General features: G+C 41.1%; 2 protein-coding genes and 1 pseudogene across 2 annotated transcripts; 2 read left to right on the top strand and 1 right to left on the bottom strand.

Moving 5' to 3' along the window:
- The first annotated feature begins 1865 nt into the window (after positions 1–1865).
- On the top strand, positions 1866–2819 carry LOC109560907 (olfactory receptor 7G1-like). Its single transcript, XM_019963363.2, has one exon. It carries the CDS (start codon positions 1866–1868, stop codon positions 2817–2819), a length of 954 nt encoding a protein of 317 aa, XP_019818922.2.
- Positions 2820–10172: 7353 nt separating this feature from the next.
- On the bottom strand, positions 10173–11090 carry LOC109561183 (olfactory receptor 7G3-like). The gene has a single exon (XM_019963578.2). It carries the CDS (start codon positions 11088–11090, stop codon positions 10173–10175), a length of 918 nt encoding a protein of 305 aa, XP_019819137.2.
- Positions 11091–22824: 11734 nt separating this feature from the next.
- On the top strand, positions 22825–23870 carry LOC109560908 (olfactory receptor 1M1-like; annotated as a pseudogene).
- The last annotated feature ends 404 nt before the right edge of the window (positions 23871–24274 follow it).

Here is a 24274-nt window from a genome sequence, read left to right as displayed (position 1 = left end):
GCCAACTTTTTCATTCTCCTCTTTCACCTTCATCAAGAGGCTCTTTATTTATTTATTTTTTTTTATCAAGAGGCTCTTTAGTTCCTCTTTGCTTTCTGCCATAAAGGTGGTGTCATCTGCATATCTGAGGTTATTGATATTACTCCTGGCAATCTTGATTCCAGCCTGTGCTTCATCCAGCCTGGCATTTCACATGAAGTACTCTGCACATAAGTTAAATAAGCAAGGTAATGATATACAGCCTTGATATATTCCTTTGCCAATTTGGAACCAGTCTGTTGTTCCATGTCTGATTCTAAGTGCAGCTTCTTGACCTGCATACAGGTTTCACAGGAGGCAGATAAAGTGGTCTAGTATTCCCATCTCTTTAAGAATTTTCCACAGTTTGTTGTGTTCCACACGGTCAGAGGCTTTAGCATAGTCAATGAAGCAGAAGTAGATGCTTTTCTGGAATTCTCTTGCTTTTTCTATGATCCAAAAGATATTGGCAATTTGATCTCTGGTTCCTCTGCCTTTTCTAAATCCAGCTTCAACATCTGGAAGTTCTTGCAGTAGTCTGAACATTCTTTAGCAATGCCCTTCTTTGGGATTGGAATGAAAACTGACCTTTTCCAGTCCTGTAGCCACTGCTGAGTTTTCCAAATTTGCTGGCATATTGAGTGCAGCACTTTAACAGCGAGTGATCATGCCATTGAGGTTATCTTGGTAAATTAAGTTTTGGTTTTTTTTTTTTTGCATAGCTCTTCTCTCTATTCTTGCCACCTCTTCTTAATATCTTCAGATGGGTTGCAGTGGAGAGTTCTGACAAAACGTGGTGCCATGGAGAAGGGAATGGCAAACCACTTCAGCATTCTTGCCTTGAGAACCCCATGAACAGTATGAAAAGGATGTTGTTGGTTATTTACAAAACAGAAATAGACTCACAGATTTAGACAACGAACTTCTGGTTGCCAGTGGGGAAGAATGGAAGGAAGAACCCCATTTTGGGATTGATATGTACACATTGCTATATTTGAAATCTGCGTCTCTTAAAACAGGATGACTGTTATAAAATTGTCTGACGTTTGCTTGCGATCTTGTGGTGGTGGGTAGTGGGTGGGCAGGAAGTCTGGTGAAGTTCACCTTATTTTCCCATTCCTGATTCCTGACATGTGTGCTTAGGTGCTCGCCTATGTATTACTCCAGTTGCTTGACTCTGGGGTCTCTGGGGATCGAGACACAATGTTCAGTTGCCTCCTTAGTCTGCTTCTCTCTATAAAATTACCAAGTAGTATAGCATAAATAATGTAGTTGCTTTCTTGGTGCTTCAATGGTAAAGAATCTTTCTGCCTACTCAGGAGACATGGGTTTGATCCCTGATACAGGAAGATCCCACCCACTGTGGAACTACTAAGCTCCATGCACCACAACTATTGAACCTGTGCTCCAGAGCCCTGGAGCTGCAGCTGCTGAGCCCACACACCATAGAGCCCATGCTCTGCAACAAGATAAGCCACGACAGTGAGAAGCCTGTGCACCACAACTGGAGAGTGGACCCCTCCTGCTGCAACTAGAGAAAAACCCACGCAGCAAGGAAGACCCAGCACAGCCAAAAATAAACAGAAATAAAATTATTTCTAAAATACAGTATGAATAGTGACTACCCATTAAGCCCTTATGGGAATTAACAATGGATGACATTCTGCTATATCAGCTGCAGTTTTTTAAGAAAGTATAGAAATAATATGCATACAGAAGACACGTTTCTTAGTCTTCTGTTTATCTCCATCTCATCTCATGATAATGTTTTGCTTCCTGCTGGTGCATAAAACCCACATTTGATTGTGTTGTCTGTTTCCATCTTTCTTACCAGATTTGTCCACAACATGGGACCCAGAAACAAAACAGGAGTTTCAGAATTCCTTCTTATGGAAGTGACAAAGGATCTGGAACTGCAGCCACTCCACTTCATTCTGTTCTTGTCCATTTACCTGGTTACCACTCTGGGAAACCTGCTTATCGTCATGGCTGTCATCTCTGACTCCCACCTCCACACCCCCATGTACTTCTTTCTCTACAACCTGTCCTTTACTGATATCTGTTTAAGCACAACCACGATCCCAAAGATGCTGGTGAACATCCAAACGCAGAATCAGAGCGTCACTTACACAGGCTGCCTCACCCAGCTCTGCTTTGTCCTGGTGTTTGCTAGTTTGGAAAGTTTTCTCCTTGCAATAATGGCCTATGACCGCTATGTGGCCATTTGTCACCCACTGAGGTACATGGCCATCATGAACTTTCGCCTTTGTGGTTGGCTGATTCTATTCTCCTTGTTTATTAGCATCGTGGATGCCCTGCTCCACAGCCTGATGGTGTTGCAGCTGACCTTTTGCACAGACCTGGAAATCCCTCTCTTCTTCTGTGAAGTTGTTCAGGTCATCAAGCTTGCATGTTCTGATACCCTCATTAACAATATCCTGATATATTTGGCAACTAGTATATTTGGTGGTGTTTCTGTGTGTGGAATCATATTCTCCTATACTCAAATTGTCTCCTCAGTTTTGAGAATGCCATCAGTGGGTGGAAAGTATAAAGCTTTTTCCACCTGTGTTTCTCACCTCTCAGTTGTGTCCTTATTCTATGGCACAGGCTTGGGGGTGTACATTAGTTCTGCTCTTGTCAATTCTTCCAGGCAGACTGCAGTGGCTTCAGTGATTTATACAGTTGTCCCTCAAATGATGAACCCCTTCATCTATAGTTTGAGGAACAGGGACATGAAGGAAGCTTTGAGAAAACTCATCAGTAAGATACCATTGCCTTTTCAGGACTGTGTTATTTAATTGCCACACATTTGTGTGTTTTCTAGTTGTTATTCTCTTATATAGGGCTTCCCTGGTGGCTCAGACAGTGAAGAAGCTGCCTTCAATGCAGGAGATAGGGTTCGATCCCTGGGTCAGGAAGATCCCCTGGAGAAGACCATGGCAACACACTCCAGTATTCTTGGCTGGAGAATCCCATGGACAGAGAAGATTGGTGGGCTATAGTCCATGGGGCCTCAAAGAGTTCAATACACCTGAAGCAATTTAGCATGTACACACACATTCTCATTTATTTCTAGATTCACACCACTGTAGTCAGAAATGACACTGTATGATTTCAATATTTTCAAATTTATTGATACTCGCTTTGTGGCCTAAGATGTAAATTATCGAAAGAGTGTTCTACGTGCACTGGAGAAGATTGTTCTTTCTGCTTTTGTTGAGTGTAGTGTTTATATAGGGCTTTCCTGGTGTCTCAGACAGTAAAGAATCTGCCTGTGATGTGGGAGACCTGGGTTCAATCCCTGGGTTGGGAACATCCCCTGGAGAAGGGCGTGGCATCCCACTCCAGTATTCTTGCCTGGAGAATCCCCAAGGACAAAGGAGCCCGGCAGGCTACAGTCCATGTGTTTGCAAAGAGTCGGACACAACTGAGCAACTAAGCACACAGCACAGTGTTTGTGTGTCTCTTGGGTTTTGTTAGTTTATAGTCATTTGTAAGCCCTCTGTGTCTTTTTTTTGTTTATCCAGAGTTACTATCCTTTGCTGAAAATTTGCATTAAAATCTGTAAGTGTTAGTGTAGAAATTTGGATTTCTCACTTCACTTCTGTCAAGTTTGCGGCACATATTTTGAGGCACTATTGTTTGGTGTGTATATGTCTCTAATTGTTCTATAATCTTGATTATTAACCATTTTATCCCTATCTGGCTGCTACCTATTTCTATCTATCTTTCTTTGTCTAGTTTAACAGTTTTGACTTAAAGTCTACATTATTACTATATTAACTCTCTTTTGGTAATGATTTACCTACGTTTTTCCATTCTTCCATTTGCAATCTATTTGTGTTTGTGGATCTACAGTGAGTCTCTTATAAATCACACATATCCACATCAGGTTTCTTTTATCCTTTTCCCAATCTCTGTCCTTCAGATTAGACAATTTAATTCACTTATTTAAAGTATCTACTGACAAGGAGATACTTAATTCTCTACCTAAAATTTATTTTCTGAATAAACCATGTTTTTCTCCAAATATAGACCCAGGAGTGGGACTCCTGGATCATATAGTAATATAATGTGTGTGTGCATGTTTGCTGAGTAACTTCAGTCACGTCTGACTCTTTGAAACCCTATGGACTGTAGCCTGCCAAGTTCCTCTGTCCATGAGGTTCTCGAGGCAAGAATCCTGGAGCTGATTGCCATTTCCTCCTCCAGGAGATCTTCCCCACCCAGGGTTTACACCCGCCCCTCCTGTGCCTCCTGTACTGGCAGGTGAATTCTTACTGCTAGCGCCACCTGGGAAGCCCCAGCTACAGTCCATGGGGTCACGACTTAGCAACTAAACAACAAAACAAAGCCTCAAGGATTCCTTCCATTTTCTTTTTACCTGTGCATAAGAAAATAAAATCACCTTGAAATAAAATAAGCGGGTAAATTATCAGAAGACATAATCATCAAATGAGAATTTCCCTGGAGATCAAAAGGTTAAAAATGGATATGGCGAATGCAGAGGCGAAACAGTTCTCTTCTCAAAGTAACAAAACATTTTGCATAGAGACAATATTCCATTTTTATTTTCCTCCATTCCTGCCCTTCCATTCTGAGGCAACTACAGTCTTAACTTTATTGTGTCTCTTGGCATTGTGTTAAGCTGTTTTAATACACATGTATGAGTATGTGTGTGCATCTGTGGTTATATGCATGTGTATGTATGTGTCCCAATGCAAATGCCCCTTGCTTCTAGAAGAAATAAACTGTGATATTGTGAGACAGGAGAAAAAGTAGGGAAGTGACATTAGTGAATCAGAATGAAATGTACTAAAATTTGTTTCCTCTTTCTGTTTCTATACATATGCAAGATATAGTGGTCATTTCAGAACATGAATTCTTCCCTGAAATTAGAATTTATCATCTCACGATTGCTCTTTACATCTCTCCTCTTCTTGTTCCATCCCTCACTATCCTTCCTAAACTAAACCGTGTTATTTTGTCCAGTCATATTTATGCCATAAACAAATCACTACAAAACTCAGAAGTGGCCACAGGACTGGAAAAGGTCAGTTTTCATTCCAATCCTAAAGAAAGCTGATGCCAGAGAATGCTCAACTACCGCATAATTGCACTCATCTCACACACTAGTAAAGTAATGCTCAAAATTCTCCAAGCCAGGCTTCAGCAATATGTGAACCGTGAACTTCCAAATGTTCAAGCTGGTTTTAGAAAAGGCAGAGGAACCAGAGATCAAATTGCCAACATCCACTGGATCATCAAAAAAGCAAGAGAGTTCTAGAAAAACATCTATTTCTGCTTTATTGACTATGCCAAAGCCTTTGACTGTGTGGATCACAATAAACTGTGGAAAACTCTGAAAGAGGTGGGAATACCAGACCACCTGACCTGCATCTTGAGAAACCTATATGCAGGTCAGGAAGCAACAGTTAGAACTGGACATGGAACAACAGACTGGTTCCAAATAGGAAAAGGAGTACGTGAAGGCTGTATATTGTCACCCGCTTATTTAACTTCTATGCAGAGTACATCATGAGAAACGCTGGGCTGGAAGAAACACAAGCTGGAATCAAGATTGCCGGGAGAAATATTAATAACCTCAGATATGCAGATGACACCACCCTTATGGCAGAAAGTGAAGAGGAACTAAAAAGCCTTTTGATGAAAGTGAAAGAAGAGAGTGAAAAAGTTGGCTTAAAGATCAACATTCAGAAAACGAAGATCATGGCATCCGGTCCCATCACTTCATGGGAAATAGATGGGGAAACGGTGGAAACAGTGTCAGACTTTATGACGCTAAAGCTGAAACTCCAATACTTTGGCCACCTCATGCGAAGAGTTGACTCATTGGAAAAGACTCTGATGCTGGGAGGGATTGGGGGCAGGAGGAGAAGGGGATGACAGAGGATGAGATGGCTGGATGGCATCACTGACCCGATGGACGTGAGTTTGAGTGAACTCTGGGAGTTGGTGATGGACAGGGAGGCCTGGCGTGCTGCGATTCATGGGGTCACAAAGAGTCAGACATGACTGAGCGACTGAACTGAACTGAGCTGATAGCATGAGAAAATTTAAATGAGTGATTTTTATATTTTCCACACATTTTGAAGGTTAAGCACTATTTACAGTTGTTATAAAATGCTGACTATAATCTGCATGTTGCAAAATACATCCCTGTTGTCTATATTATACCCGATAGTTTAGGCCACCAATCCCCCCCACCTCTCTATTGCCCCTCCCTCCCGGCTGGTAACCACTAATTCGTTCTCTATATCTGAGAGTCTGCTTCTTTTTAGTTATATTAACTTGTCTGTTGTATTTTTTCTATTACATACCAGTGATACCATACAGTATCTGTCATTCTCTGCCTGACTTATTTCATTCAGTATGACAATCTCTGGGCTTTCCTAGTGGCTCAGTGGTAAAGAAACTGCCTGCCAATGCAGGAGACCTGCGTTCGATGCCTGGGTTGGGAAGATCCCCTGGAGGAGGGCATGGCAACCCACTCCAGTATTCTTGCCTGGAGAATCCCATGAACAGGGGAGCTTGATGGTCCATGGGGTCCCAAGATTCAGACATGACTTAGTGACTAAGAGCAACAACAATAATGACAATTCTAGGTAATGACCGTCTCTAGGTCCATCCATGTCGCTGTAAATGGCATTATTTCATTTCTCTTTTATTAGTTTTTTTTTTACTTTACAATATTGTGTTGGTTTTGCTATACATCAACATGCATTCTCTTTTAAATTTTATTTTAAATTTTATTATTTTTTCTTTTGTTATATTTATTCATTTTCTAATTGATGGATAATTTTTTACAGAATTGTGTTGGTTTCTGCCAAATATTCACATGAATCAGCCATAGGTATACAATTAGGGAAATTGCTTTACAATGTTGTATTGGTTTTCTGCTGTACAACAGTGCAAATCAGCCATAATTATGCAAATGTCCCCTTCCTCCTAAGCCTCTCTCCCTTCCCACCAAACCACCTCTCTAGGTCATCACAGAGCACCAGTCTGGGCTCCGTGTTATACTGCAACTTCTCACTGGCCATCTGTTTTACACATGGTAGTGTATATATGTTGATGATGCTTTCTCCATTTGTCCCACTCTCTTCTTCCCCGGCTGTGTCCACAAGTATTTATTCATTTATTTGGCTACATCAGGTCTCCGTTGTGGCATGTGGGATCTTCACCATGTCATACTTATTCACACGGCAAGTGCTGCAGCGCAGTTATGCTCAGGGCTGTCTGAGTCAAAGTCTTAGCCCAGAGGATTGATGTTGTTATGGTTACTTGTGCTGACTCCATGTTCATAGTGCAGAATTTCCCATTAATGAAGAAAATATGCCTAAGTCCATTCATCTCTAAACATTAGTATACTAATAAGCTGTTCACACCTTGGAGACTTTCTCAAAACCATTGATTCTCAAGAAAAATGCAAAAATGTATTAAAGCAACTAGAATTTAGGGAATCAACTCTTGCCTGTTCTGGGCAATCAATAAGCACATTCTCATGGGTCTTAACACAGAAAGTGGAAGTGTCATTGAATTGATCCTGGCACATAAACCAGGGACTCCTGCAGGGCCAGTACCCAAGCCACCCAGTCTGTAATGGGGCCCAACAGAAAAAGAGGAAGAAGATCTGACTATCATGATTGATTTTCATATTTATTTTCCTGACATTACGTGCTAATTATACAACTGAGAAAGATGTGTCAAAACATAAAGGTAATAGACAACAGATCAAGTTACTGAGTATCAGGGGATTAATTAATTCTATATATGTCATAAAACCAGAGAAAGAAATGGCAACCCATGCCAGTATTCTTGCCTGGAGAATCCCATGGACAGTAGAGCCTGGCGGGCTATAGTCCATGGGGTCACAGAGAGTTGGGCACAACTAAAGCAACTTAGCATATGTCATAAAAACTTGGAAATGAAGGACAGGATGGGTCCCGTTGGGCTACCTAGCTAGAGAATAAAGGAAAAGAAAAATAAGTCTAGAATTAATAACCTATTTGTGGAGATTAATTACTACTGTTCATATAAAGTCTGAAATAGTATGGTGTCTTTTCTCATTAGCTTTCAAGTAAAAATGTGACCTACAGCTAGACAGGAAAGAGTGTGCATGTATTTATTTCATACACTGTTTTGTGTGTGGTAGGGAAGGTAAGAGATTCTAGATATAAAGTCTCATTTTCTCATCCAGTTGTGAGCATCTTAAATAGCAAGTCCTTTATACCAGGGGCTAAGGTCCCTGCTAAGTAATTAGCACAGGTTAAAATGTTTAAAATCCCACAACTACAAAAGCATTTGAAGTATCCAAGTGAACTTTGCTCAATTTCCTTTTTCCTTCTTAAGGCTGACAATCTTTTCCTCTTTTTAATTTTTTTTTTTTTTTTTGCTGCTCGGGTCTCCTTTGTTGCATGTGGATTTTCTCTAGTTGCAGTGAGCAGGGGCTGCTATCTTTGATAGTCTTTTCCAGTGAGTCAGCTCTTCACATCAGGTGGTCAAAGTATTGAAGCTTCAGCTTCAGCATCAGTCCTGCCAATGAATATTCAGGGTTGATTTCCTATAGGATTGACTGATTTGATCTCCTTGCTGTCCAAGGAACTCTCAAGAGTCTTCTCTAGCACCACAGTTCAAAAATATCAATTCTCTGACACTCAACCTTCATGGTGCAATTCTAGAACTGTTGAATGTTTTCTGTTTCTTAATTTCTCACCTCAGTTTTATAGAGCACAACCTGATTTTCCTCTGTGGTCAATATACACAGACTTCCTACTCCCTTTTTAGACTTTTGTTATCACCTTTTCTCAATTTTCACATAATAGATTCAACATACATTTTCTCCACATTGGAGAACTTTGGATTGAATTATGTCCTTTGGCCACCTCATGCAAAGAGTTGACTCATTGGAAAAGACTCTGATACTGGGAGGGATTGGGGGCAGGAGGAGAAGGGGACGACAGAGGATGAGATGGCTGGATGGCATCACCGACTCGATGGACGTGAGTTTGAGTGAACTCCGGGAGATGGTGATGGACAGGGAGGCCTGGCGTGCTGCGATTCATGGGGTCACAAAGAGTCAGACACGACTGAGCAACTGAACTGAACTGAACTGAGAGTAAAAAAAAAAAAATCTTTAAGAAATAAACAAACAAGGAAGCTACCAGAAACTAAAAGCTTTTGCACAGGAAATGAAACAAACAAAAAAGGACTTTAGTTTGATAAATTCCTTCTTTTTTCCCAAATTCATGTTAACTAATTGTCTCACCCCGAGACGCTAAGAGGACACTATGTTTTCCTCTCCACCTCTTTTTAAAAATACATACTGGGACGTCCCTGGTGGTCCAGTGGTTAAGAATCCACCTTCCAATTCATGGGACACAGGCTCAATTCTTGCTGGGAGAGCCAAGATCCCACAGGTAGTAGGGCAACTGGCTCCATGCTCCACAACCAGAGAAAGCCTATAGGCCGCAACGAAGACCCAGTGCGGCCAAAATAAAATAAGTAAGTAAAAAATATATATTCATTTGAGTTGTTTAACATGACAAGTTAAATTACCCTTATTTTTAATTGAAGTATAATTGCATTACAATATTGGTTTCATTTCTGCCATATATCAATGTTATAATTCCATTAGGTATATATATCAAATTGTCCTGTTAATTTCCACTGGCTATGTAAAACAGATAATCAATGGAAATTAACATGATAATTTGATATATAAGCCTAATGAAATTACTACTGCAGCCAGAATAATGATCATATCCATCCCTTCACATAATTACAATATTTTGTAATCAGTGTCCTCTTTCTATCCCAACCATTCTCCTAAAAACATTCCCCTCAGTATCACTATAGAAAGAATGCCTAATTCAGGTTTTAATTTGATAGAACCTGACCAAAAAGTCATAATCAAAAAGTTCACACACATTTTAAACATCTCAATATTAGAGAAGAGCAAAGTCAGTTTTCAAGCCTAAATTGAAGTGTTTTAGTTATTTTGGAATTTCACCACTGCAGCACTTTGGTGAAGTAAGAGTCAGGCATTTGGTCCAACCTATTATTCTTGTTTGTTGACTCGTACTGGAGCCCAAGTACAAGGTAGGTGACACAGCTACAAAAGATGTTCCTCAGATAAGTTTCCGCAAGGCTTGCTTCATGTCTCTGTTCCTCAGGCTGTAGATGAAGGGGTTCAACATTGGAGGGACCACCGTGTACATCAATGAGGCTATTGCTGTCTCCTTGGAAGAGTGTGTAAGTGCAGAACTAATGTACACTCCAAAAGCTGTCCCATAAAATAAGGAAACCACAGAGAGATGAGATCCACAGGTGGAAAAGGCTTTATATTTCCCACCAGCTGAGGGCATTCTCAGAATGGAGGAGACAATTTGAGTGTAAGAGAAGATAATGCCAAGGAGAGGAACACCACCCAATATGCTAGTCACTAAATATGCCAGGATGTTATTGATGAGGGTATCAGAACATGCCAACTTGATGACCTGATCCAGTTCACAGAAGAAATGGGGGATTTCCAGCTCTGTGCAGAAGGACAGTCGGAATACCATCAGAGTGTGGAGCAGGGCATCTGCACTGCTGATGACCAGGGAGAGTAGAATCAACAGGCCACAGAGGCAGGGGTTCATGATGACAACGTACCTCAGTGGGTGGCAGATGGCCACATAGCGGTCATAGGCCATCGCTGCCAGGAGAAAGTTTTCCAAGCCTGCAAATAAGAGGACAAAACAAACCTGGGTGAGGCAGCCTGTGTAACTGATGGATTTGCTCCGTCTTTCAATGTTCACAAGCATCTTGGGGACTGTGGTGGTGCTGAAACAGAGGTCAGTGAAGGACAGGTGGGAGAGGAAGAAGTACATGGGGGTGTGGAGGTGGGAGTCAGAGCCAATGGCCAGCATGATGAGCAGGTTGCCAAGCGCAGTGACCAGATATATGGTCAGGAATAGACCGAAGAGGAGGGGCTGCTCTTCTGGATCTTCTGAGAGACCAAGGAGGAGAAATTCTGCTATATCTGTTTGGTTTTTGGTTTCCATGTTGTGGCTGAGTCTGATGAGAAAAAAAAACAAAAAAAACAAAAAAACATGTGAAAACAGAAACAGACTCACAGACCTAGAGAACGAATTTATGATTGCTGGGGGGGAAGGGATAGTTAAGGACTTTGGGATGGACAGGTACACACTGCTATATTTGAAATGGATAACCAAGGACCTACTCTATAGCACAAGGAACTCTGCTCAATGCTATGCGGCAGCCTGGATGGGAGGGGAGTGTGGGGGAAAATGGATACATGTGCATGTCTGGCTGAGTATCTTCACTGTTCACCTGAAACTATCACAACATTGTTAATCGGCTATACTCCAATTTAAACTAAAATTTTTTTTAAAAAAGAACAAATACATGTGATAGGACACATAATTGATGTACAAGAACCCATTCTTTTAGAACACTATAACATCTACATTGTAAACTGAACTGAAAATATTTTTCATCTTTTTCTTTACCTTCTGTCCCTCTTTTAGTCTTACTTTCTCAACCTCTTTTCTTTCTGTCCTCTGTACTCCCTCTAAACTAATTTATTCTTTCCCACATTGTACCAACTAATAGAAATAAAATATGGAACAATGTATAGCTTATTCCTTGGGAATCCTCCAAAGCTTCCAACCAGCAAGCAGGGAAAACAAAATCAAGCATAGGGAAAGGGGATGGAGGGATAAATTGGGAGACTGGGACTGACATACACACACTGTTGTTCAGTCGTAAGTCATGTCCAACTCGTTGTGACCCCATGGACTCTCCAGGCTTCTCTGTTCATGAGGTTCTCCAGGCAAGAATACTGGAGTGGGTTGCCATTTCCTTCTCCAGGAATATACACATTATTTTATATAAACTAGTATCTATTTTATAGATAGATAAATGATATATATTTATACATAAAAATAGATAACTAATAAGGATCTACTGTATAGCACAGGAAACTCTACTCAGTACTCTGTAATGACTATATGGGAAAAGAATCCTAAAAAAAAAAAAAGTGGATAGGGACTCCGCTTGATGGTCCAGTGGTGAAGAATCCACCTTCCAATGCATAGGACATGGGTTCAAACCCTTGTTGGGGAACTAAGATCCCATATGTCCCTGGATCACTAAGCCCCCAAGACACAACTACTGAGCCCATGCCCTACGATTACTGAGTCCTCGCGCCCTGGAACCCTCACCACATAACTAAAGCCTGTGTGCTGTAACTAAGGCCTGGTACAGCCAAAAATAAATAAGTAAATAAATATTTTTTAAAAGAATGAATATATGTATAACTAATTTACTTTGCTGTACACCTCCTGAAACTAACACAACATTGTAAATCAGCTATACCCCAATACAATTTGTTTATTTTATTTTGTTTTTAAACTTTACAATATTGTATTAGTTTTGCCAAATATCGAAATGAATCCGCCACAGGTATGCCTGTGTTCCCCATCCTGAACCCTCCTCCCTCCTCCCTCCTCCCTCCTCCCTCCCCATACCCTCCCTCTGGATCATCCCAGTGCACCAGCCCCAAGCATCCAGTATCGTACATCGAACCTGGACTGGCGACTCGTATAGATCAGTCTTGTGGACTCTGTGGGAGAGGGAGAGGGTGGGGAGATTTGGGAGAATGGCATTGAAACATGTATAATATCATGTATGAAACGAGTCCCTAATAAAAATTTTAAAAATAAAATAGTGAAGTGAAAATCACTCAGTCGTGTTCAACTCTTTGGAATCCCTTGGGCTATACAGTCCATGGCATTCTTCAGGCCAGGATACTGGAGTGGGTAGCCTTTCCCTTCTCCAGAAGATCTTCCCAACACAGGGATAGAACCCAGGCCTCCTGCATTGCAGGCAGATTCTTTACCAACTGAGCCACCTGGGAAGCCCAAAAATAAAATAACACACACACACACAAACCATACGCATATTAAACATGGGCTTTAGAGTAGAGTTTTTCCAACTGTTTCTTGCATCAAAATCCACTGGAGCGTCTGTCCAAATCCATATTGCTGGCCCCAGAATATGAAATTCAGAATATGAATTTCAGAAGATTGGGCATGGGACTCAAAATCTGCCTTTCTTTTTTCAAACTGTTTCTTGCATCAAAATCCACTGGAGCGTCTGTCCAAACCCATATTGCTGGCCCCAGAATATGAAATTCAGAATATGAATTTCAGAAGATTGGGCATGGGACTCAAAATCTGCCTTTCTAACAAATTTCTAAATGTTGTTGTTGCTGGATTAGGTTTTACTTTGAAGACCAGTCTTCTGGAGCCCAGATCAATGCGGGACTAGAAAATCAACTCGTTCACGTGCTTGTGCAGACCCAGCACATTTAATGGGGAAAATGATGGCCTGACTCATCTGTGTTCTCTCAGTGCTCTGGGAATTCATGTCCAAAACTCAGTTCAACCACTCCCTTTTCAATGGTCATCAAATTCTATCCTTTCTTCTCCCTTTCCATTTATGCCTCATTGAATTCTTATCACAAAACTGTGCTATAAGCATTGTAGTTAATAATGGCATTAACAGGTATCACTGAAATAAATGTATTATTAACTGCTCACACTACCACCAGCACAGTGTTCTAGTGTGAGGCATATTTTTCAGCACTTTTCTCATTCTCACGAATTCTTTCTGCAACTGTTTGATAAAGAGCTTATATTAAAAAATTTAAAGCACTCTTACAACTGAATAATAAAGACAAGTAACTCAAATTTTTAAAATGGACAATATTCTTAATAGATGTTTCTCAAAAAAAGATACATGAATGGTCAAAAAATTACATAAAAATGTGCTGAATATCAGTCATTAGGAAAATGCAAATGAAGCTTCAGTGAGATGCCACTACGACACCCATTAGATAGACTCTAATAATATTAATTATTATTATTATAATAAAGCAGACACTACTAAGTGGAGAAACTGGAGTTGCTGAGAATACAAAATAGTACAGCCACAAAAAATTTCTTAAAAATTTAAGAACAAATACTATATGACTTAGCAGTCTCATGCCTAGGCATTTACCCAAGAGAAATGCAAACATGTGTTCACATAGACATTTACATATACGAATGCTCATAACATCATTCACCGTAGTGAAAAGTAGAAGGAATCCAAATGCCCATTAACCGAAGAATGGAGGGGGAAAAAAGTATTTCCATACAATGGAATATCATTAACAATGGAATACCATGAAGCAGTTAAAGGGGACAAATTGCTGATACATGTTATGAATGAATGGGAACCTTTCATGCTAAGTGAAAGAAGATAGAGACAAAAAACTACATATTATGTGATTCCATCTATATGAAATGTCCCCATAAGACAAGTTTATAGAGACAGAAAGCAGAAAAGTATTGGTCAAACTGTAAGGGTGGGAGTGAACATTAATTGTGAAAGGCAATGAGGGAGCTTTTTCCAAGTGATGGAAATGTTCTAAAACTGGATTATGCTGATAATCGCACAACTCTATAAATTTACTGAAATCATGGACTCATACGCTTACAGTGGGTGATGTACTATAACTATACTTCAGTACAGTTGGTAAGGGGGCTTCCCAGGTGACACCAGTAGCAAAGAATCCACCTGCCAGTGCAAGAGATGCAAGAGACGTAAGTTCCATCCCTAAGTCGGAAAGATCTCTTAGAATAGGAAATGGCAACCTGCTCCAGTGTTCTTGCCTCAAAAGTTCCATGGACAGAGGAGCCTCGAGGGCTACAGCCCATAGGGTCACAAAGAGTCTGACGTGACTGAGCAACTAAGCACAAAATTGGTAAACATGAAAAAAAAAAATGATACGAATCAATACCAAATCTTGGCAAGGAGGTACTATGGCAAATCTCGTACATTGTCAATATGTCATTCTAACTAATTTTATTCTCTGTTGACCTATGAATCAGGTTCTTCTAACATCCTCCTGTTTATCTATGGCCCCATGGAAAGATAAAGGTAAAGTGAGATGACGGTATGAGGTATGGATGCAAAATACTTGGCACTCCAGCAAGAGCTGGTGAAGTGATTCGCACTCAGGTTTCCAGACTTTAGAATTGAACTTCCGCCACTGGGTGATGCAAGCGTCGGGGAGTACAGATTTATGTATCAGGAAGGGTTGACCAAATTCCATCACTTGCCTTTGAAAACTTCCACCTAATAAATCCTTACCCTGATTTTGAAACTCTTCTAACATCTGACCACAAGGGTGGTATCCAGATGTGACAGCAACAGGAAAGAGTCCACACTCAGAACCTGAGATCAAGATTGGAATATGATACTTGAGGACTTTGGGAGTCCAGTGGTTAAGAACCCACCTGCCAATGCAGGGGACTTGGGTACGATCCCTGGTCTGGGAAGATCCCACATGCTGCAGAGCAACGAAGCCCGTGCACCACAACTACTGAGCCCATGCTCTAGAATCTGTGCCCTGCAACAGGAGAAGCCAACGACAATGAGAAGCCTGTGCACAGCAACAGAGAGTAGCCCCTACTTGCTGCGACTAGAGAAAGGCTGTGTGCAGCAGTGAAGACTCAGTGTACCCAAAAATAAATAAATATTCTTTAAAAAAAAAAGAATACGCTACTTGAAAACATAAGCTATTATGTGAATGAGACTCTCTTTTCTCCCAAGAGTATTTAACATATAATATGACAAGATTACTTATATATTCCAAAAAAGAAGAATTGCAGGAAATAGAAAGTGCATGGCATTTTTTAAATGAAGGCAAAATTAACTAAAAAGCAACAATCTGTTGGCGTGTTAAAGCACAATCCTGGAGTGAGGAAGATAAAATCTCCCAACACAAGTGTCCAGTCTGCTTGACAGAAGAATTGCTACAACAACAGTAGGAAGAGGGAGACAATTGTCAATCAGTCTTAAAATAGAAAAAGCAAAGTGAGAATCCTACATTCAGATACCTGGAAACCTTGATAACTGTGGAACTTAACATTATAATCAGTAAAAATGGCTTATTATATTCTGCATGCATGAGTGCTAAGTCACTTCAGTGGTGTCTGACTCTGCGACCCCATGAACTGTAGCACACCAGGCTCTTCTGTCCTTGGGATTCTCCAGACAAGAATACTGGAGTGGGTGGGTTGCCATGCTCTTCTCCAGGGGATCATCCTGACTCAGGGATCGAACCTGCATCTCTTAATGTCTCCTGTATTGGCAGGTGGGTTCTTTACCATTAGCGCCACCTGGGAAGCCCCAGTATACCCAGAGAAAACCATTATTTAAAAAAAGACACACGTGCCCCAATGTTTAATGCAGCACTATTTACAATAGCCAGGACATGGAAGCAACCTATATGTCCATCAATAGATGAATGGATAAAGAAGTTGTAGTACATATACACAATGAAATATTATTCAGCCATAAAAAGGAATGAATTTGAGTCAGTTATTGTGAGGTGGATGAACTTAGACCTTGTTATACAGAGTGAAGTAAGTCAGAAAGAGAAAAACAAATGTTGTATATTAATGCACATGTATGGAATCTAGAAAAATGGTATACACGAACCTATGTGAAGGACAGGAATAGAAATGCAGATGTAGAGAAAGGACATGTGGACACAGTGGGGGAAGGGGAAGGCGGGAAGAATTGGGAGAGTAGCGCTGGCATTCATACACTGCAATGTGTAAAGTAACTGGCGAGTGGGATCCGGCTGTGTAGCACAGGGAGCTCAGCTCGGTGCTCTGTAATAACCTAGAAGGATGCTATAGGATGGGTGTGGTGGGAGAGGGTCGAGAAGGAGGGGATTTATGTATGCATATAGCTGCTTAGATGGTAAAGAATTTGCCTGCAATGCAGGAGACCCTGGTTCAATCCCTGGGTTGGGAAGATCCCCTGGAGATCTTAAACTAACAAGTTTAAGAGATGTCTGTTATCTCCATTAATGGACAATTGTAAATCTCTTTCTCCTTTTCTTTTTTGTTTTTCCTTCCATTGTAGCCCAGCCAGTGAGATCTGTCCCTGCGTTCATTTCCTTCTTTTTATGGTAGACTATGGGGCTTCCCTGGTGGTTCAGATGGGGTTGAAAAGAGTCAGACAGGACAGAGTGACTAACACTTTCACTTTCATGGAAATAATTGGGCGTCCTGGTGGCTCAGACAGTAAAGAATCTGCCTGCTATGTGGGAGAACCGGGTTTGATCCCTGGATCGGGAAGATGCCCTGGAGTAGGAAATGGCAAGCTACTCCATTATTCTTGCCTGGAACATTCCATGGACAGAGGAGCCTGGCCGGTTAAAGCCCACATGGTCACAAAGAGTCAGACACGACTGAGCATACACACGGAAATAATCAAACTCAGCAATATGATTGGTTCCATATTGCTTTTGTTGAGGGCATATCTGTCTCTGTTGTATAAAAACTGACAATATTAGGAAAAGAAATGTGGAAAATTAGTATGGCACTTCAGAACATCTTTCTTCTATGACTGTAAGTGCCCAATCTATGTCTAGGTCAGGAAGCCTTGCCCACTTGCTCCCAAAACAATCCTTTATATATCAGGATCAACTCAAGAGCATTCCAACTTTCTGTGTTATGGTGAGTTCCTAAGAATATAACCATTGGTTCACCTGAAACATGCAAGAGGTATTTGACTGTGTCCTGGGTGCATCAATGATTATCTCAAATATTCTGGTGAACCAATGTTTTAGAAAAAGTTTATGACAGGAATAGCTCCATTGTTGTAACTAAACTCACTCTGAGTTTAATTGTTGTGTTTAGTCGCTAAGTTGTGTCCAACTCTGTGATTTTGGCTGCCAGGTTCCTCTGTCCATGGGATTTCCCAGGCAAAACACTGGAGTAGGTTGCCATTTCCTTCTACAAGGGATTTTCCTGACCCAGGGATTGAACCCATGTCTCCTGAACTGGCAAGCAGATTCTTTACCGCTGAGCCACCTGGAAAACCTCGAATAGCTCATCAGGATACTGATATTTGGAACTGATTGGCCCTCGGTAAACTCTGCTTCAACAATGACAAAATATGTGCTCTTAACATTAAATTATAAAAGCTAGCAACTGTAACTGGAGAAAGCAATGGCACCCCACTCCAGTACTCTTGCCTGGAAAATCCCATGGACGGAGGAGCCTGGTAGGCTGCAGTCCATGGGGTCACTAAGAGTCGGATACGACTGAGTGACTTCACTTTGATTTTTCACTTTATGCATTGGAGAAGGAAATGACAACCCACTCCAGTATTCTTGCCTGGGGAATCCCAGGGACGGGGGAGCCTGGTGGGCTGCCGTCTATGGGGTCGCACAGAGTCGGACATGACTGAAGCGACTTAGCAGCAGCAGCAGAAGCAGCAGCAACTGTAACAGCATCACTAAAGATTTTGACTCAGTTGCTCCTGAATTTAATTATGTCTCCAGCACTTGCTCTGTAAACGAGGAAATTTTTTCAACTGTGGGAGAAGCCCCAATCCCATTTGGACAATAAGAACCATCATGAAACCTTACGGGAATGCAGGAAGGATGAGCAGACAAAAGTCACAAGTACAGTGTTTTATATACAAGACACTCTTAATATTACTTATTGTGATTTGTTTCTGCAATGGACACAAGTGGCACCACCAGGCATGGTTTATTATAGAAGAAAAGTAATTGGAAGAGTAAGACAAAGGAAGAGAGGAGAAAGGAAGAATATCTTTAGCATGATAACTGTAATTTTCAGGGAAAAATGGATATGCTGAAACTCCTGTTGGGAATCTTGCTTAGATAGAGAAACAGGAATTCTCCAGGTAAAAATCCTGGAGTAGGTTGCCATTTCCTACTCCAGGGAATCTTCTTGACCAAGGGATCAAACCTACATCTCCAAATTGCAGGCAGACCCTTTACCATCTGAGCCACCAGGGAAACCCCGGAGAAAAAGGAGTGCATAATTCAAATGACATCAGTGATTAATGCTCCTTTCTCATGGACACATGATAAAACATGTCACAATTAAAGTGAATAAGTTAGACTTCGATATATCAACCCAAATAAAAAGTTCAGAGAAAGAATTTGCCCCTAAAGACATCTATATCACAATACAATTTAAATGCTTTAAAATAACAAAATATTAAAAGTTCAATTCTTATTATGAAACATTGCAAGCATAAAAAAGTACAGATAACAAAGTCCACCCACTAAGGACCACTAAGTTAAAATATATTGCCATAATTTGAGGTAGATATTTTAAAGAATTTTTTTTTCATATCCTCAATTATTTTTCATTCCCAAAGGGAATCATGATAATGAACTTGGTGTTCACTATTCTCCTCTGATTTTAATATGATGACTAAGTACTCATAAATTATATTCTTGTTCTGCATTTACTCTTTACACATTGTACATGGAATTTTGCATTTTAAAATAGTGTTTAATGTCTTGGTACAGCTTTTTCTGGTTCATTAACTATCTTACCTTGCTTCTATGTCTTCTATAGATATAGAAAACATCACAAAAACATCACTATTTAAATTATCCTTTTTCCTATAGTGGGGCACTATCATTATTGCCTTTTACACCCAAACACACACACGAAATGTGTAAAACAATTTTAAATAACACATGGAGAACAACCAAATTCAAGATTGTGGTTGCCTCTGGGGATGAAAGTGAACGTGGCAGATTCAATTTGATATTTGGCAAAACTAATAAAATTATGTAAAGTTTAAAAATAAAATAAAATTTAAAAAAAGATAGATTCTATTTATTCACATTTTTGTTAATTTAATAAAAGAACTCTGGGGTTTCTCTGGTGGCTCAGTGGTAAAGAATCTTCCTGCCAATGCAGCAGGCAGGAGACACGGGTTCAATCACTGGTCCAGGAAGATGCCACATGCCAAGGAGCAACCAAGCCTGTGTGCCACAACTATCGAGCCTGTGCTCTAGAGCCAGGAACCAGAATTGTTAAAGCCTGTGCACCCTGAAGCCCATTCTCTATAAGAGAAGCCACTGCAATGAGAAGTCCAAGCCCCACAACTAGACAATAGCCCCTGCTTCTGCAACCAGAGAAAAGCCCAAGAAGCAACAAAGACCCAGCACAGCCAAAAATAAAATAGATAAATAAAAGAGCTCTGATGACAAAACAAAAATTTTACTAATCCTGGAAGCATGGATAGATGCTTATGTATTCTATGGCGCTCTGCACTTTAAGATATTTCATACATTGCTAAAGAGAAACCAGTAGACTGGGATCTGCTTCATTGTCCACCTCTTCTTTCTTAGATTATTCATAATCATGAAATATTTTCAATACTAACTTTTCTTCTATAAAGTGGTATCATGAGCCAGCAATGGGAAGGAAAGCAGAAGCTGGGTGCACCCCTCTGCCCCTTGACAAAGTAATAAAGGGCATGTAAGAGAAGTTTAGAACATTCTTCAGGTTGAGCAAGCAGATTAATCTTGAGGATGGAAAAAGTCCCTGGACTTTGGGATCAGAGTAGATCAGCAGAATGAGAGACAGTCACACATAAGTGCAAAGGTACAAGGAAATAGACCAGGGAGATTGATGGGCCACTAGCAGCCCCTCCCAGGTAACCCAGCTCTGCTCATCTTCTTCAGGAACTCACCTCATAGCTGCCCCCAGATCGACTGCTAAACAAATGCCCGTCCCTATTTGCAGAACATGAAATAGAGGACTCCAAAGCGCATGGTGCCAACACTAAGTGATGACATTCAGTTCTTCCCTGGATGTGAAGGAGGAAAAATGGAAGCTCTGGGTCCATTCAAGTAGCACAGAAAACAGTGAAGCACCGGGCTCCTGGGCAAAAATGATGGTCCTTGTGACCAGCGTCAGGTGTGTTTCACATGACCTGGGAGGGTTTTTGAGTGGGGTGGTCAAAGGCAGACTTATTTGCAGTCTCTCTGTCTCTTGGGGGTTCAATATCCAAAGCTTCCCATTAGTCAAATTCTTTTACTCTCATGTGATCACAGGGCAGTTCAGATTCTTGAGGAGCAAGGCTCAGAAGTGAAAAACTTTTTGCTGTGGATAATTCTTTACACTGACCTTCTCCCTGAACATTTCTTGGCTCACATTCATTTCAAGTACCCTACCTCAACATATTTTTTATTGTTATTGTATTATAGTTCTTTTTTTTAAATCTATATTTAAAGGCACTGCTTTACCCCTCTCCTAATTGATACTACATTTAAGCTCAAAAATGTAGTTTCCATATACGGGTAGATATATATTACCTGTATATGTACATGCGGTACTATGGTGAATGTACCCTACAAATGCACACACTAAGGGCTAATTTTATGTATGGCCTATTTAACATTGGTTCTGTTTGTGTATATACTATTAAGGAAATAGTAAAGGTCAGTTTTCATTCCAATCACAAAGAAAGGAAATACCAAAGACTGTTCAAACTACCGCACAATTGCATTCATCTCACACGCTAGTAAAGTAATGCTCAAAATTCTCCAAGCCAGGTTTCAACAGTACATGAACCATGAACTTCCAGGTGTTCAAGCTGGTTTTAGAAAAGGCAAAGGATCCAAAGATCAAATTGCCAACATCTGTTGGATCATCAAAATAGCAAGAGAGTTCCAGAAAAACATCTATTTCTGCTTTATTGACTATGCCAAAGCCTTTGACTATGTGGATCACAACAAACTGGAAAATTCTGAAAGAGATGGGAATACCAGACCACCTGACCTGCCTCTTGAGAAACCTGTATGCAGGTCAGGAAGCAACAGTTAGAACTGGGCATGGAACAACAGACTGATTCCAAATAGGAAAAGGAGTACGTCAAGGCTGTATATTGTCACCCTGCTTATTTAACTTATATGCAGAGTACATCTTGAGAAACACTGGGCTGATTGAAGCACAAGCTGGAATCAAGATTGCCAGAAGAAATATCAATAACCTCAGATATGCAGATGACACCACCCTTATGGCAGAAAGTGAAGAGGAACTAAAGAGCCTCTTGATGAAAGTGAAAGAAGAGAGTGAAAAAGTTGGCTTAAAACTCAACATTCAGAAAATTAAGATTATAGCATCTGGTCCCATCACTTCATGGCAAATAGATAGGGAACCAGTGGAAACAGTGGCAGACTTTATTTTGGGGGGCTCCAAAATCACTGCAGATGGTGACTGCAGCCATAAAATTAAAAGATGCTTTCTCCTCAAAAGAAATGCTATGACCAATCTAGACAGCATATTAAAAAGCAAGATACATTACTTTGCCAACAAAGTCTGTCTAGTCAAAGCTATGGTTTTTCCAGTAGTCATGTATGGATGTGAGAGTTAGCCTATAAAGAAAGCTGAACGTTGAAGAATTGATATTTTTGAACTGTGGTATTGGAGAAGACTCTTGAGAGTCCCTTGGACTCCAAGAAGATCCAACCAGTCCATCTAAAGGAAGTAAGTCCTGACTATTCATTGGAGGGACTAATGCTGAAGCTGAAACTCCAGTACTTTGGCCACTTGATTCAAAGAACTAACTCATTGGAAAAGACCCTGATGCTGGAAAAGATTGAAGGTGGGAGGAGACGGGGACAACAGAGGATGAGATGGTTGGATGGCATCACCGACTCAATGGATATTAGTTTGAGTAAGCTCTAGGAGTTGGTGATGGACAGGGAAGCCTAGTGTGCTGCAGTACATGGGGTCTCAAAGAGTCAGACACAACTGAGCAACTGAACTGACTGAATACACTTGGAATAAAATTATTTAATCTGCCAGAATAATTGTCCTAGCATTCAGGTAACTTTCCCTTTTCAATACTTCCAGAAGAATCATACCCATGGAACCAGACAACCAAACCAACTCCTCTGAGTTTATCCTCCTGGGACTTTCAGAAAAGCCAGAACAGGAGACTCTCCTCTTTGCTCTGTTTCTCTGCATGTATGTGGTCACTGTAGTGGGGAACCTGTTGATCATCCTGGCCATCAGCACAGACTCCCACCTCCACACCCCCATGTATTTCTTCTTGGCCAATCTCTCCTTGGTTGATTTCTGCCTGGCCACTGACACTGTCCCCAAGATGCTGGTGAGCATCCAAATCAAGAGGAAGTCCATCTCTTATTCCTGCTGCCTGACACAAATGTACTTCTTCCATTTCTTTGGCATCATGGACAGTGTCTTAATAGCCGTGATGGCTTATGATAGGTTCATGGCTATATGTCACCCCTTACACTATACCAGTATCATGAGCCCACGCCTCTGTGTCCTGCTGGTTGGAGGCCCGTGGGTATTTTCTGGCTTCATCTCCCTCACCCACATCCTCCTGATGGCCCGTCTGGTTTTCTGTGGCAATACTGGGTTGCCTCACTACTTCTGTGACCTCACCCTGCTCTTCAGACTTTCATGCACTGACACCTCTGTGAACAAGATTTTTGTGCTCATTGTGACAGGGATGGTCATAGCCATGCCTTTCATTTGCATTCTGGCTGCCTACGTTCAAATGATTGTGGCTATCATGAAGTTGCCCTCTGCAGAAGGCAGGAGGAAAACCTTTTCCACCTGTAGCTCCCACCTCTCTGTGGTTGCCCTCCTTTATATGACTACCTTTGGGGTCTATGTCCTTCATATGTCTACACAGCCATGAAGGAGAAAGCCTCTGGTGTGATGTACACTGCCGTCACCCCCATGCTGAAGCCCTTTATCTACAACTTGAGGAACAGAGACCTAAAGAGGGCCTTAAGGAATCTCACGAGAAAAAAAAATCGTCTCATCTTCATGACCACAAGGTCATCTGGGAGCTTCCTAGGGGCAGGACCTCAAAATCTAGGGTCCTGGACAAGTGTATGGAATTACAAGAGTTGGAAGTGCAGCCATTCTGAATTTTGAATTGCAGAAGTTTAAAAGGGAACATCAGGAGGGTCCTATAACTATTTTCTCAAGTGTGTGTGTGTGTGTGTGTGTGTGTGTGTGTGTGTGTGTGAGTGCACGTGCACGCACTCAATGGCATCTGACTCTTTGTGACAACATGGACTGTAGCCCACCAGGCTCCTCCCTCTGTGGGATTTTTCTGTCAAGAATATTGGAGTGGGTTGCCAGTTCCTTCTCCAGGGGATCTTCCCTACCCAGGGATCAAACCTGCATCTCCTGCATCTCCTGCATTGCAGGCAGATTCTTAACCACTGAGCCACCAGGGAAGCCCATTTTCTCCAATACTGAAGCCAAAAAGGGTGTTTTTTAGGTAAACCTCATGCTATCACCCAGAAGATCAGCGTAGCCCTACCAGCTTGGGT

Source organism: Bos indicus, chromosome 7, assembly GCF_029378745.1.
Source record: "Bos indicus isolate NIAB-ARS_2022 breed Sahiwal x Tharparkar chromosome 7, NIAB-ARS_B.indTharparkar_mat_pri_1.0, whole genome shotgun sequence".
NCBI classification, from domain to species: Eukaryota; Metazoa; Chordata; class Mammalia; order Artiodactyla; family Bovidae; genus Bos; species Bos indicus.
Note: the sequence above shows the minus strand (reverse complement) of the source record. Positions and strands in the feature narration are given on the sequence as shown.